Source organism: Dipodomys spectabilis, unplaced genomic scaffold (genome assembly GCF_019054845.1).
Source record: "Dipodomys spectabilis isolate Male_0828 unplaced genomic scaffold, ASM1905484v1 ptg000233l, whole genome shotgun sequence".
Taxonomy (NCBI): domain Eukaryota; kingdom Metazoa; phylum Chordata; class Mammalia; order Rodentia; family Heteromyidae; genus Dipodomys; species Dipodomys spectabilis.
The window spans coordinates 4,337,292-4,350,874 of record NW_024870910.1 but is presented as its reverse complement, the minus strand read 5'-3'; the positions used below and the strand labels follow the sequence as shown (position 1 = coordinate 4,350,874).

At 48.6% G+C, this 13,583-nt stretch overlaps 1 protein-coding gene across 1 annotated transcript in view; it reads left to right on the top strand.

The window, feature by feature from the left end:
* Mctp2 (multiple C2 and transmembrane domain containing 2) overlaps positions 1 to 13,583 on the top strand; it is a 136,378-nt gene that overhangs the window by 16,986 nt on the left and 105,809 nt on the right. The window contains exons 2-4 of the mRNA XM_042698563.1: positions 3,379 to 3,887; positions 9,659 to 9,718; positions 10,966 to 11,074. Of these exons, the coding sequence (XP_042554497.1) occupies positions 3,438 to 3,887; positions 9,659 to 9,718; positions 10,966 to 11,074 (619 nt within the window). The 5' untranslated portion in view covers positions 3,379 to 3,437. The remainder of the gene's footprint in view (positions 1 to 3,378; positions 3,888 to 9,658; positions 9,719 to 10,965; positions 11,075 to 13,583) is intronic.

The window sequence follows — 13,583 nt, the reverse complement described above, 5'->3', positions numbered from 1 at the left end:
ATTTCTCAAGGCATGTTTCAAAAGGTTTGCATACTATTACTTAGCATTTGGAGGTCTGTGCAGGTAATTCCTTTCGGACGCAGTGAAAATTCTTATTTCTCCTTGACAGTGGGAAACGGAGTCCTGACTCAAGCCTTTGTGGTTGTAAACTTGTTAACTTAGCAAAAGAGGATGTGGGATGTGTATGGTCAGAGTGCCTGTCTAGGAAACGCAACTATAGTATTGGTTCTTAATTCATGGTATCTCCACCTTTGTGTGTTGTGCAGATGAGTGTTGCTGCTGACCACTTCCTCTATAAAACTTGCGTTCTTTGGTTTCTCTGTTTGGGGCTCTGTCATAAGGCACCATCACCCTTGTGTTTTTCTCCTCTTTTCTGTCTTCTGAGTTTCCTTCATGCATTGGATAAATGCATGAACTGGCCATGGACTGTCTGAGTTCTTTGACATTCATTCTATGTGTATTTTGCTTGCCTGTCATTGCCATTCCCAGACTTTGAGTTATCATCTCAGTGACAAAATATCTCCAGATCACATCTCTCTCTGTCTCCATATCTCTGTCTGTCTCTGTCTCTCTCACTCTCTCTCTCTCTGTCTTGCCAAGACTGAGTTTATGATAGCCTGTTAAAATCTAGACTTCTCAGTGAATGGCTCCAGTTCTCTCTGATTGGGCTGGAACCAGTTCTGACACCTGCAGTCTCATTCTCTTTATGGAGTCCCTCAACTCAACATCATTACAAATACATCATTACAGTCTCTTAATCTGTATCAGCTGTCTTTTACTGACAGAGCAAGAAGATGCTAGATCTAAACAAAAGAGCTTCAAACGATTGCTTTACATACATGCATACCCACATATGCCTTAATATTGGATAGAAATGCATGGGTATAATAACTACTGGGATGAAATAATTACATTTCAGATACTTCTAGCAGGGAAAGCCAGGGAGATGTACATAGACCTTGTATTTTTTTTTTTTTTTGGTCGTGGGGCCTGAACTCTGGGCCTGGGCGCTGTCCCTCAGCTCTTCAGCTCAAGGCTAGTGCTCTACCACTCGAGCCACAGCACCACTTCCAGTTTTTTCGGCTTATGTGGTGCTGAGCAATCGAACCCAGGGGTTCATGCATGCAAGGCAAGCACTCTACCAATGAGTCATCTTCCCAGCTCTTGTACATTGTCTCTGAGTTTTTATTTCATGAGGCATATTACCAATACCTGTATGGATTATATCCTTTTAAAATGTGTTTATGTAGATTCTGGAGAAAAAGATTCTGGAGAAAAAGGAACCAGTAAACCTGAGCATCAGGTAAACAACAGATATATAAATAAATATGTAAACATATACAGGGTTATATGCATAGATACATAAACATCTTATCTAAAGTATTGTGTATGTAGGGAAGAATTCCAATGATGAACTCTGTTGAACAACTAACTTAAAACAGTTAAATAAAAATGAATACCAGGAATCTAAGACATGTGGTGTGCATGTGGGGGGAGGTTAAGGGGAGAGAGGGCAGCAAATGGAGAGAGGAAGGATGGGTAAACACGGCCCTATGTCCTAGGTCAGAGAAAGTTATTATGAAGTAATGTATATGGGGGAAAGAAAAAGAAAACCCTGGGTAGTATATCAGCTCAAAGGCTTTTCACAATTATTTCCAGCAAGAGAAAAAATGAGGAGGTCGGAGATAAGACCCTCAAGCAGCATGGAAGACTACTTATTTAGCATTTATCCAATGTTTGCAAAACCCCTTAATGGATATGGTCTTGCAGGATTTGGGCTAACGATGCGGTCATAAAACTAGAGAGTTGATGTGGGCAGTGAAGTCTAATAACTGAGGTGGTGCTGAGTGACGTCCAAGCATTGATTTAATGTCTTCAAACACAAGGAGAGAACTGTGGGTGCTGAAGGAAATTACATTTATAATCTCAGAGGGTCAGCATGCACCGAGGACTGGCTGTGGAAAGATTCACAAGTGACAGTTGATGTTTATAAGATTTTCATCTTATTCCCTTCTGTATTTTTCCTCTATTTTCTTCATAGGATAAAGAGAAATTCCCCAAATCTATGTAGTTTAGGCCTATCTGCTTTGCCTGAATTGCAGATGGAGAAAAATGTTGTTAACCATTATCCTGGAAAGCCTGGGCTGTTCTCAAATTTGAATTTGATAATGAGATGCGAGAAAATGAATCAAGTTTCAGTTTCTCCTAAAGAAAAACCCTGGGTGGGGAGAGGGCACAGTTTGAATCAGAGTTCCTGACTGACTCAAAAGAGGTTTCTTTTAAACAATAGGTAGGTGCCATTCTGAAAGCCTCTTTCCTCCTTTGCGGTTCTAGCTCCGGTGTGGTGGTCCTGGTTCTATCAGACACTTGGGGCCCGCAGGTCAAACAACGCGCTGCTTTTCCATTAGCCAATTTCCACAAGTCAGCCGTGGAGGACTTTGCTGTGAAAATTCCATTTGGCTCTTTGGCATTAGGTGGTTTCCTGTCAAGAAGTTGTCTAGCTGCTGTTAGTAGTTTGGAGAAGAAGGAACACTTATTTTTATTTGTTAAATGAAAGCTGAAGTTGGTCAGAAAGGGGGTGGGCAGAATGAGCTGTTGCTCTTACTGTGGTGTTTGACAAAGCATGGACTACATTTTTGTTGGTCTGGGTGTTTAGTATATTTTTACTGTGTGTGTGTGTGTGTGTGTGTGTGCGCGCGTGCGCGCGCGACGATGTACGCGCGTGCCAGAATGGGTGCTTGAATTCGGGGCTTGGGCACTGTTCCTGAGCTTTTGTGCTCAAGGCCAGTGCTCTACCACTTGAGCCACAGTTCCATCTCTGGCTTGTCAGCGGTTCATTGGAGTTAAGAATCTCACAGTTTTTTTTGCCCTGGCTGGCTTTGAACTCTGATCCTCAGATCTTAACCTCCTGGGTAACTAGGAAGACAGGCACAATTCACCAGGACTCAGCTCATCCATCTGTCTGTCTGTCTGTCTGTCTGTCTGTCTATCTATCTATCACTTTTAATTGACACATAGTAATTGTGCACATTTATCGGGTACAATGTGACATTTCTAGACACTCTCCAATCTGTAATGGTTGGGGCATGGTGACTGGCATTCACACCCCATGTAGTTACTATTTCTTTAGCTTATTGTTTCTCAGCTATTTTCAGTGGCATAGACAATGAATCATTGTCAGCTACCCAGGCCCAACTCTGCTGGGATAGGTTTTTAACCCGTCGTCCATGGGGTGCTTAGGATGACTATCTAAGAACTGATGTCTTGCCCTTAACCGGAGCAGATCTGTTTGAATTCATTTTTACACGTGTCTGTTGCGGGAAGGAATGCTGGGTGTGTTTCTACCGCACCGACACTTACTCTCGCTCTGGTCCACAGGCGTCCTTGAAGTTCTCCCTGGAGGCTGCCTCTGTGGAGGAGTGGACCCCTGCTTCTCCATGGATCTGGATAAGTCGTCCGTCTGGGACTCCTTAAAACAGAAAACCAGGCCACTGTTACTCAACCTGAGCAAGAAGAAGGAGAAAAAGAGCCCCAGCAGGCCGCTCGACTTGAGGGCCAGGCATCGCCTGGACAGCCGCCTCAGCCTGTCTGTCCCCGACCTCCTGGAGGCCGAGGCCTTAGTCCCCGAAGGCCGGCCGTACGCGGGGCCGCAGTCCTCCTACACCTCCGTGCCCAACAGCCTGTCCACCGCCGGCATCCTGCCCAAGAGCAGCAGCAGCTCCCTGAAGCAATCGGAGGAGGAATTAGACTGGAGCCTGGAGGAAGCCAGTCATGTCCGCGGGGCAGAAACAGACGTGGAGGACATTCACGGGTCTCCTGTGGGGGCCGGGCGCTCCTCTGGCCAGGGTGTCTCAGAGCTGGAAGGAAATGCAGCCGGAGAGCTAGAGGTGAGACTCGGGGCTGGCCCCTTCCAGCCGCTGCTGCATTTTGTTTTGCTGTCTTCTTTCTACCATGTACATTCGTTGCCCTTGGAGCACATGGCTGGGAGCCTCTTCCTGTGGTTTTCCCGGAAGGGGAGAATGTGGTGTACAACAAGGGAAATTAATGTAATATTGATTGAATCTAGCATTCCATTCCTTGTACGGTTGACCTCTATGTGTTAGAAAACTATGACAAGCGACTTTTCTGGGATACTTTAAGGCATTAAGAAACCCCACTGAATGAGCTTTTCTTTTCCCTCCCTCCCTCCCTCCCTCTCTCCTCTCTTTCTCTCTCCTTCCTTCCTTCCTTCCTTCCTTCCTTCCTTCCTTCCTTCCTTCCTTCCTTCCTTCCTTCCTTCCTTCCTTCCTTCCTTCCTTCCTTCCTTTCTTTTTCTGTCTCCTGGCAAAGAAATCAAGAGCATAATCTTATCTCTAACTTTTAGGTTAAGTGTTCAATGTGTCTCTCCCCTTCCCCTCCCCTCCCCTCCCCTCCCTCCCTCCTTCTGTCCCTCCTTCTCTCCCTTCCTTCCTCTCTCCCTCCCTCCCTCCCTCCCTTCCTTCCTTCCTTCCTACCTACCTTCCTTCCTTCCTTCCCTCCCTCCCTCCTTTCTTCCTTTCCTTCCTTCTTTCCTACCTTCCCTCACTCCCTCCCTTCCTCTCTCCCTCCCTCCTCCCTTCCTCCCTCCCTCCTCCCTTCCCTCCCTTTCTCCTCCTTTCCCCTCCCTCCTTTCTCTTTCCCCTCTCCCTCTCCCACTCCCTCCCTCCCTCCCCCCCCCCCATGAATCCTAGGGCCTGATCTCAAGGTCTAGGTGCTGTCTCTGAGATTTTTTCTTTTCTCTTCCTCCTCCTTCCTTCTTTCTTTCTTTCTTCTCTCTTTCTCTTTCTTTCTCCCTTTTTCTCTCTCTCCTCCTCCTTTTCTTCCTTCTCCTCCTCTTCTTCCTCTTCCTTCCTCCTCTTTCCTCTTCTTCCTCCTTTCTCTTCCTCTTCCTTTCTCTTCTTCCTTCTTTCTCTGCCTCCTACTTTCTTCTTCTTCTTTTTCTCTCCAGGCTAGCATTCTACTATTTGAGCCACAGCTCCATTTCTGGCTTTTGTTTTAGTGGCTCATTGGAGATAAGTCTCACAGCCCTTCTGCCTGGGCTGGCTTTGAACTTTGGCCTTAGATCTCAGCCTCCTGAGTAGTTAGGATGCCAGGGGTGAGCCAGGGGTGGCCTCTGCTCCTCTTTCTGAGGAATGTAAGCAGGGGTCTCGCTGGGATGGCGGGATGGCTTAGGTCTTGCTGTGGTGCCTCTGTCTGCGTCTGTCTGCGTCTGTCCGCGTCTGTCCGAGTGTGGGCACTCATCTGTGGAGAACTTCCCTTGCATTCCTTGAGGGAAAAAAGATACCAGGTTTCCTGCCACCGCTCTTCTGGCTTGATGTTTCGCTTGGCAGCTGGAGCTGATGTGGACAAGATGAGTGATTTAGAGACGCTCCCTGGTGGGGCCTTTCCGGAAGGCCTGTGCAGTTCTAGTGACAACCACAGAGCTTCAGAGCGGTGGGCACAGAGCAGAGCTGTGACAACCTTAGACCCTTAGAGGCCGGGAACCCCCCTCCAGTTTAAGCTGAAAGGAAGGCAGGGAATCCCCCTCAGGCTGCGTCACTGGATGTGGTCTTGACCATTTCTATTTGACCTCAAACCTATGCCCCAACTTGGTGGCATCCAGTGGGCGGGGGGAGGGGGGAGCAGGTGTGGAAGCCAGAGCCAGGAGACTCTCACGGGCATCTTCCTGCCCCCTCCACCTCCTTCCTCCTGTCCCCTCCCAGCCAGCGGCTCCCTCCTGCTGCTGAGGAGCAGGGTTGTTTCCATCCCAAGGAGTAGCAGGCCATGGGTGTTCACAAAGTACAAGTGTCATGGTGGACAAGGGCCTGGGGAATGCTGGGTCACAATACTGCTGATAGACCAGAGTGGTCAGGAAAGGTCTCTGCTGAGAAGTCTTTTTTTATTATATAAAACAAGTACACATTTATAATCTATCTATCTATCTATCTATCTATCTATCTATCTATCTATCTATCTATGTTCTATCATCTACCAACTTACCTAATAACTACTATCTATCATCTGTCTATCTTATCCATCCGTCTATTCCCATCCATCCATGCATCCATTCTTTCCGTCCATCCCTCTATACACACATACATGTATGTTTTCTGGCCATGCTGGAAATTGAACCCAGGACTTTGCATGTGATAGGCAAGCTCTCTGTTCCTGTACTATACCCCAGCCCTGAGAAGATAATCCTTACAGAAAGCGGCCATGGCTCAGGCCTGTCATCCCAGCTACTTAGGAGGCTGAGATCTGTGGATGGTGGTTGGAAGCCAACCTAGGGCAGTTAAGTCCCTGAGACTCTTATCTCCCATGAACCACCAGTAAAACCAGAAATGGAGCTGGGGCTCAAGTGGTAGAGTGCAAGCCTTGAGGAGTTCGGGGACAGTGTCCAGGCCCTGAGTTCAAGCCAATGACTGACAAAATAAAAGAGTGAAGGAGCAGGCTGTGTGCGTGCCTGAGCAGGCTGTGTGTGTGCCTGAGCAGGCTGTGTGCGTGCCTGAGCAGGCTGTGTGTGTGCCTGAGCAGGCTGTGTGTGTGCCTGAGCAGGCTGTGTGCACAGAGGCCTCTGCCTAGCAGCCGTGGCCGAGTGATTGGGTTCTTTCTTTCCAGCAGAGCAAGGAAGCTGTGGCTGGAGAGGGGGCCAGGGGGGAAGGAGGGAGCCGTGGTAGAGGGCTGAGGGCCCCAAAGGGAGCCTGCAGGCTGGGCTTTCCCATCCCGCCAGGCAAGCCTCCGGAGGGGGCCAGGTACGTGGGGGAGGGGAGGGCTGGAAGGAGTCAGCGGCCTTCATGTGTGCTCTGCCCCCCCCCACAGACAGGGGGCTGGCAGCCAGGATGGGGGGGAGGGCGTGGTGCGGGCAGAGGGGCTGGGGGTGGAAAGGGAGATGTGAAGAAACACATCCAGCCTACTGCCACATAGCCCAGCCTTGTTCATCTGTCACTTGGACGCCATCTTTCAGACAGGGCCGCTCTCCTGGGGTGCCTCACCCGTGTATGGGAATGCTGGCGTCTGTTGGGCATGGAGGTCACCGTAGGTTTGTCCGGTGGCTGTTTGGTGGTCAGCGCGTCATCCTCCGATCCGCTGTGTTTATGCGATCGTTTCCTTAATGCTGTAGGCCCTTGGTGACTCCTGGAGTCTTACGCGTCCATCCTCTCAGAAGCTTAGGCTGGTTTACAGACTTAAATAACGAATGTATCCCGGTGGGCTCACCCCCCCCCCCCGCCCCCACACTGTGCACTTTAATGGCGTGGTTTTCCAAGGAAGTCATCTTTTCGGCAACCGCTTATGCCTTGTGTAGCTTCTTGGAGTGCGGGTGTGCATCTTTGGCTGAAAGTGTGCAGCACACTGAGATGGCTGGGTAGTTTATCTTTCGGCTTCCTGTGTGTCCTTCGTGGGGAGTTCCTTTGCACAGCCCTGTGGCTGGGGGGGGGGGAGGAGATGTGACATTTGTTCAGGATCACACTGGCTGTACACACATGTTTATTCACGCCCATGTGTGGTTCTCAGAGTTCCTGGTGAAGAGACAAAAGGTCTCCCCTCCCTCTCCAAATAATCCGTGCCCATCACCTGATGGTCTGTAATTTTATTTATTTTCCGTTGTGGGAGAGCCATTGCTTAAAGGGAACGAACAGTTCTTTGTTACTGTTGCATACGCTGGGATGGAGTGAAACAAATGAAGCCCAGCAAAAAGCCAGACAGACGCCACTTCAGTCAAAGACAGGGAGGAGGTGTGTGAGGATCGAGAGTCCCCAGGCCAGCGTGTTTTATAATGCCCGGCTCTGAAGCCTTGTAGATCACTGGCTAAATCATTGCTTATATTGAGATTTATTTGCGTTGAGATCTGAAGTTATTTGTCTTTTTCCCAATGATGTATTTGAAAGGGTTTGCTTAAAAAACACATTAGAATGGATACACAGTGGTTAAAAAAACTTCCCCGGTTTTCTTACATAATGGAATATTACTCAGCTGCTAAAAAGGGGTGATCTAGACAACGGCTTGGATGATTTCAGAGGCGCACACTGAGGGGAAGATGCCAGTCCCAACAGCTGACATACTGTTCAATCGTGTTAACAAGCGGCTGTAGAAAAGATGAAGACCGGAGGTTTCCATGGCTTAGGAATTGGGGAAAGATTTTACCATAGCGTGTGTGTGTGTGTGTGTGTGTGTGTGTGTGTGTGTGTGTGTGTGTGTGTGTGTGTGTGTGTGTGTGTGTGTGTGTGTGTGTGTGTGTGTGTGTGTGTGTGTGTGTGTGTGTGTGTGTGTGTGTGTGAATAAGATCAAGGTTATTCAAATCTATGCATTTGGTCAAAACACATGCCACAGTCAGGATGTGGCTCATGCTTGTAATCCTTAGCTACTTGAGAAGAAGAGATGGTGAGGGTTTCTATCCAAGGCTAGCTTGGGCAGAAAAAAAAAAAGAGAGAGACCATCTCAATCAACAGAGAGACCCAGTGGTCTGTGCCTGTTAGCTAGTTCCCCAGCAGCCCAACACAGGTGGATTATTTTATACTTGGTATAATAATTATATAGCAAGAGCCCATCCGAAAGATCACCAATAGAAAATCAGCACTATGATTTGTTCCAGCACAAAAATAAACAAAAACAAAGATAAAAAGTGTGATATGCTCACACACAGACAAACACATCCATTTTTACTGGGTATTAATTTGCCTTACAGTGAGCTTGCAAGCAATGTGGCCAGCCATTCTTATGGAGAACATAAAAATAATCACGGAATGCCTAGCATCCTAGCTACTCAGGAGACTGACACCTGAGGATTGTGGTTCAAAGCCAGCCTGGGCAGGAAAGTCCATGAGACTTTTCTCTCCAATGAACCACCAGAAACCAGAAGTGGCGCTGTGGTTCAAAGTGGTAGAGTGCCAGCCTTGAGCTGAAGATCTCAGGGACAGAGTCCAGGCCCTGAGTTCAAGCCCCACATACTGGATTAAAAAGGAAGTGATCCCCCAACCCCATATTGGAAAACGGATCTCTCACTTTGTTAGAGAAGATTTCATTCCAGAAGAGATAAGATGGTGCGCGTCCTACTCTGTGGGAAATTTGAGGCTCTATGCAACACCCCTAGAGGAAATGTTCAAGGCCTCGTGTCTCCCAGCGGCTGTTGCTGGTCTGTGTGTGCATATGGGACACTTTGCTGTTCTTTACGGGACTTGCGTCCCCTTGCTCGGTGAAGCTACCTATGGTGTGTGTCCGTTACAGCGGCTGTGAGATCTAGAACTTTGAAGTCCTGTGGCTTTTCTGTGGGCCACACCGGCCAATGTGAGGTGTTCCCGCCAAGTTTCCTCGTGGCATTTCCCTAGATTCCCAGAGGGATCTGTATCAGGGACAGGCAAATATCATCCTGCCAAAGGGGGAGAACCGGGACAGACATCCAGATCCCTTCGTCTCTTTTTTTTTTTTTGGTCAGTCCTGGGCCCTGAACTCTGGGCCTGGTTGCTGTCCCTCAGCTCTTCAGCTCAAGGCTAGCACTCTACCACTTGAGCCACAGCGCCACTTCCGGGTTTTTTTCTGCTTATGTGGTACAGAGGAATCGAACCCAGGGCCTCATGCATGCGAGGCAATCGCTCTACCACTGAGCCACCTTCCCAGATCCTTCCACTTCCCCTCTCAACAGCCGGCTTTTTGTTTTCCTTTGCAGAAGCTGCGTGGTGGTGGCGATCTCCAGGCTCCTGCGGCATTGCGAACTTCCGAAGAGTCTGTGAGTGTCCTTCCCGAAGCACTAACACCAGAGCGGGTGCTGTGGACACTTGCCCTCAGTCCTTTGGATTTCTTTGCCTCTTTTTTATTTTTTATTTTATTTTTTTGTAGGTCATAGGGCTTGAACTCTGGGCTTGGGCACTGTCCCTCAGCTCTTCAGCTCAAGGCGCGCGCTCTACCACTTGAGCCACAGCGCCACTTCCAGTTTTCTAGTGGTTTATTGGAGATAAGAGTCTTACGGGCTTTTCTACCTGGGCTGGCTTTGAACCTCGATCCTCAGATCTCAGCCTCCTGAGTAGCTGGGATGACAGGCGTGAGCCACCAGCGCCCAGCTAGATTTATTTTTTAAATTTCTAACAGATGGCCCAGTACAGCCACCTGCCACAATGAGTGGCCCACAGGTTTCAGTGTCCCGAGATGAACTCGGGGCCTAGTGATTGGGTCAGGCTGGACCAGACTCTACTAAAAATACCTAGCATCCACGCAGGGGTGTGAGGTGAAGGAAGCAGAGCCGACAGCCAAGGCTAAGAGGGGTGGTGGTGGTGGTGTGCTGGCCGCAGGGCCGGTCGATTGAGTGTCTAATGAGTGGATGAGCTCTGTTTGTCCTTCTCTGTGAAGAAAGACACAGATTTGCAGCGGCTCAAATGCGTCCGTCCACTGGATTCATAGGAAAGATAGGCAAAAATGGGCCGGGAGTTCGGCATGAGAGCCCCTGGGTGATGATGAATTCATGGAGATGGGGGAGACCTGGGAAGCCCCAGGCAGACAGAGGACCCTGTGTGGACGCAGTGAGGAGCGTGTATCTCATGGACCGGAGCCACTGAGGGTTTCCCCCACGGAAACTACCCCACGTGGAGCAGTGGGTATTCCCCATGGGTAGTGGGGAGATGTGGGGAGGAAGAGGGCGATGTGTGCTTTCCGGGAGTGCCAGGGCTTCCGTATTTGGCAGGAACCAGCGCTGTAGCGAATCCCTGCATGTGGCTGTATGATGCGTTTTGCAAGCTCGTGGTCGGTGAGAGGCTGCGGAAGCTAGCCTGGCACGCATCCAACCACTGGACAGTTGATCCTGCAAAGATGTGATCACGTTTGCCTTTGGTATCTGCGTTGTACCCCACTGGGGAGAGAGATACAGAGGAGTTGGTTAGAAAGCTAGTGTCAGGGGGCCGTGACACTTCGGTGTGAGTTGGAGGTGTCGCTTGTACATTTAGGCCCAGGACCTGATGGAAATGCTTGTTTTATTCTCTGCAGATGCTCAGGGAAGCCGGGGATGGCCTGAGCAACCTCCCCAGCCCCTTCGCCTACCTCCTCACCATCCATCTGAAGGAAGGCCGGAACTTGGTGGTGCGGGACCGCTGTGGTAAGCAGTCTGCTTGGGTCCCAGCCCTGGGCTTTGCAGCCCGCACCCTTCTTGTGGTGTGGCTATTTTGCTGGGAAGGCTGTGAGCTGATCATTTCCATCTCGGCAGTGGTCAGGACCTGGGGAGCATTTGTGGTAATCATACTTATAGTCACACAAGAGGCTGTGTGTCTAGCACATAATAACAGCTCAAGAAAGTGTTTGCCTGTCAGGGAGATAGAAGTACCGATGGATGGAAAGCGCTGTAAGCCGCCTATTTTAGCTGCCAAAAAATCCCATCCTGTTTCTTCTCTTAGCTGTTATGTGTCCCTCAGCTCTGCAGCTCAAGGCTAGCGCTCTCCTACTTGAGGCACAGCTCCACTTCCAGTGTTTTCTGTTTATGTGGTGTTGAAGAATCGAACCCGGGGCCTCATGCACGCGAGGCAAGCACCCTATCACGGAGCCACCTTCCCAGGCCTTGAATTCCTTTCGAAAGAATGGACTTCTGAATTCTTCTGGACTGTAGAGTTCTTCTGATCTTCCCTCTCCCCCAATCCTCCTCCCCTCTCTCCTTCCCTCTCCTCTCCTCTCCTTTCTCCTCCCATCTCCCTTCCTCTCCCCTCTTCTCCCTTACTAGGACCCTGACTTAGTTTGTGGGGGGGGGAGGAGGGAATTGCTGCTGAGCTGGTGGAGTTCATTCTAGCAGCCCTGGGTTCTAGGCCGCATTGAAACCCTGTGTATTTCCTTCAAGTTGGCCAACTACAGGATAGCAGTTCCTTGGTTGGCAATTGAAAGACTATCACGGTGTTCGTGCCCTCTGGTGGTCACGTTTTAGTATTGCAGAAAGGAAAACAAACCAATTGATGTGCATGATTAACATTTCTAGGACCATTAAAAAAAATCTCTCTGCAAGTGTGGGTGAGGATGGTGATCTTTTTTGTGCATGGTCGTTTGCCCAGGAAACAGCTCACTCTTTCTGCATTTCCAACACATGTAGATAATGACATTTGTTTAGTATGCAATTTCCTCTACAAATGACAGGAAGAAAAATATGACATTAGATAAGACATTTTCATGCTTGAATGACTTAGAGAGGGGTTTAAATATGTCCCAGTAAGAAGAAGATTCTGCCACATTCTTAGGTATCAATTACCAGATTGTTACAAAGGTAGCTCCGTGTAAGGCACTTTGGACTACAGGTCTGTTTTGCTATTTAGTAGGCTGATTTGTATGATTATATCATTTTTATGGTAGCAATTTTGCTTTATAAAGAAAGGTAGCTGGGTGCTGGTGGCTCACGCCTGTAATCCTAGCTACCCAGGAGGCTGAGGTCTGAGGATTGTGGTTTGAAAACAGCCTGGCAGGAAAGTCTGTGAGACTCCTAATCTTTCATAAACTACTCAGATAAAGCCAGAAGTGATGCCATGGTTAAGGAAAAGATTTCACAAATATATGGAGACAAACATGAGAAAAGCAGATGGGGAGAAAAACATAACAGTAGGTAATTCTTAGAAGTTTGAGTGGAACGCACATGTAATGATGTGATTTTTTTTTTTTCTATTTGGGCAATAACCGAACTTTGAACTTAGGAGCCTGGCTTTTGTTTGGCAAGCATTCTACCTACCAGGCCTTCAGCCCTGATTGCTTGTAGGTTACTGTCTGATAAGGTCCTGTATTCTAGTCTCAGACCAGCCTCAGACCTTGATTCTCCTACTTGAAGTATCTTGCCTATCTGGGACTACAGAGTGTACCACCATGCCCACCCCAGATCTGACTCTTGTAATTCTATCTTCATTTTCTAAAGCAAAATATCACCTCGGTTTGATATTGCTGAATTATACCTGTGCTTATCCCTCTAATGTTTTGAGTTGAAAGATTGTGGTTTAAAACCAGTTGACAGGAAATGACTAGAGCAATATGCTGAACTAGAGGCAATGGCTCAGGTGGTAGAGTGCCAGCGTAGCAAGCAGGATAAGCAAGTGAAAGCTCTTGACTTCATGACTCTGCATTTCTCTCCTTCCTTCCTTCCTTCCTTCCTTCCTTCCTTCCTTCCTTCCTTCCTTCCTTCCTTCCTTCCTTCCTTCCTTCCTTCCTTCCTTCCTTCCTTCCTTCCTTCCTTCCCTCCCTCCCTCCCTCCCTCCCTCCCTCCCTCCCTTCCTCCATTACATTCTTAAATGTGTGCACTTGTACTTAATTTCCTTTTCTGAATATCCCAGTCACCCATTGCTTTCGCTATTATTTTCTGGTTGCATGCACATAACTATTTTCTATGTTTTTCTTTAAATTAGTTTACAGCTTTTTTTTGCTGTTGCAAAGAACTTACAATGCTAGGGGCTGGGAAAGTGGCTCAGTGGTAGAGCGCTTGCCTTGCATGCATGAGGCCCTGGGTTCGACTCCTCAGCACCACATAAGCAAAAAGAAAAAAAGCCGGAAGTGGCGCTGTGGCTCAAGTGGTAGAGTGCTAGCCTTGAGCTGAAGAGCTGAGGGACAGCGCCCAGGCCCAGAGTTCAGGCCCCACGAATGGACCCCCC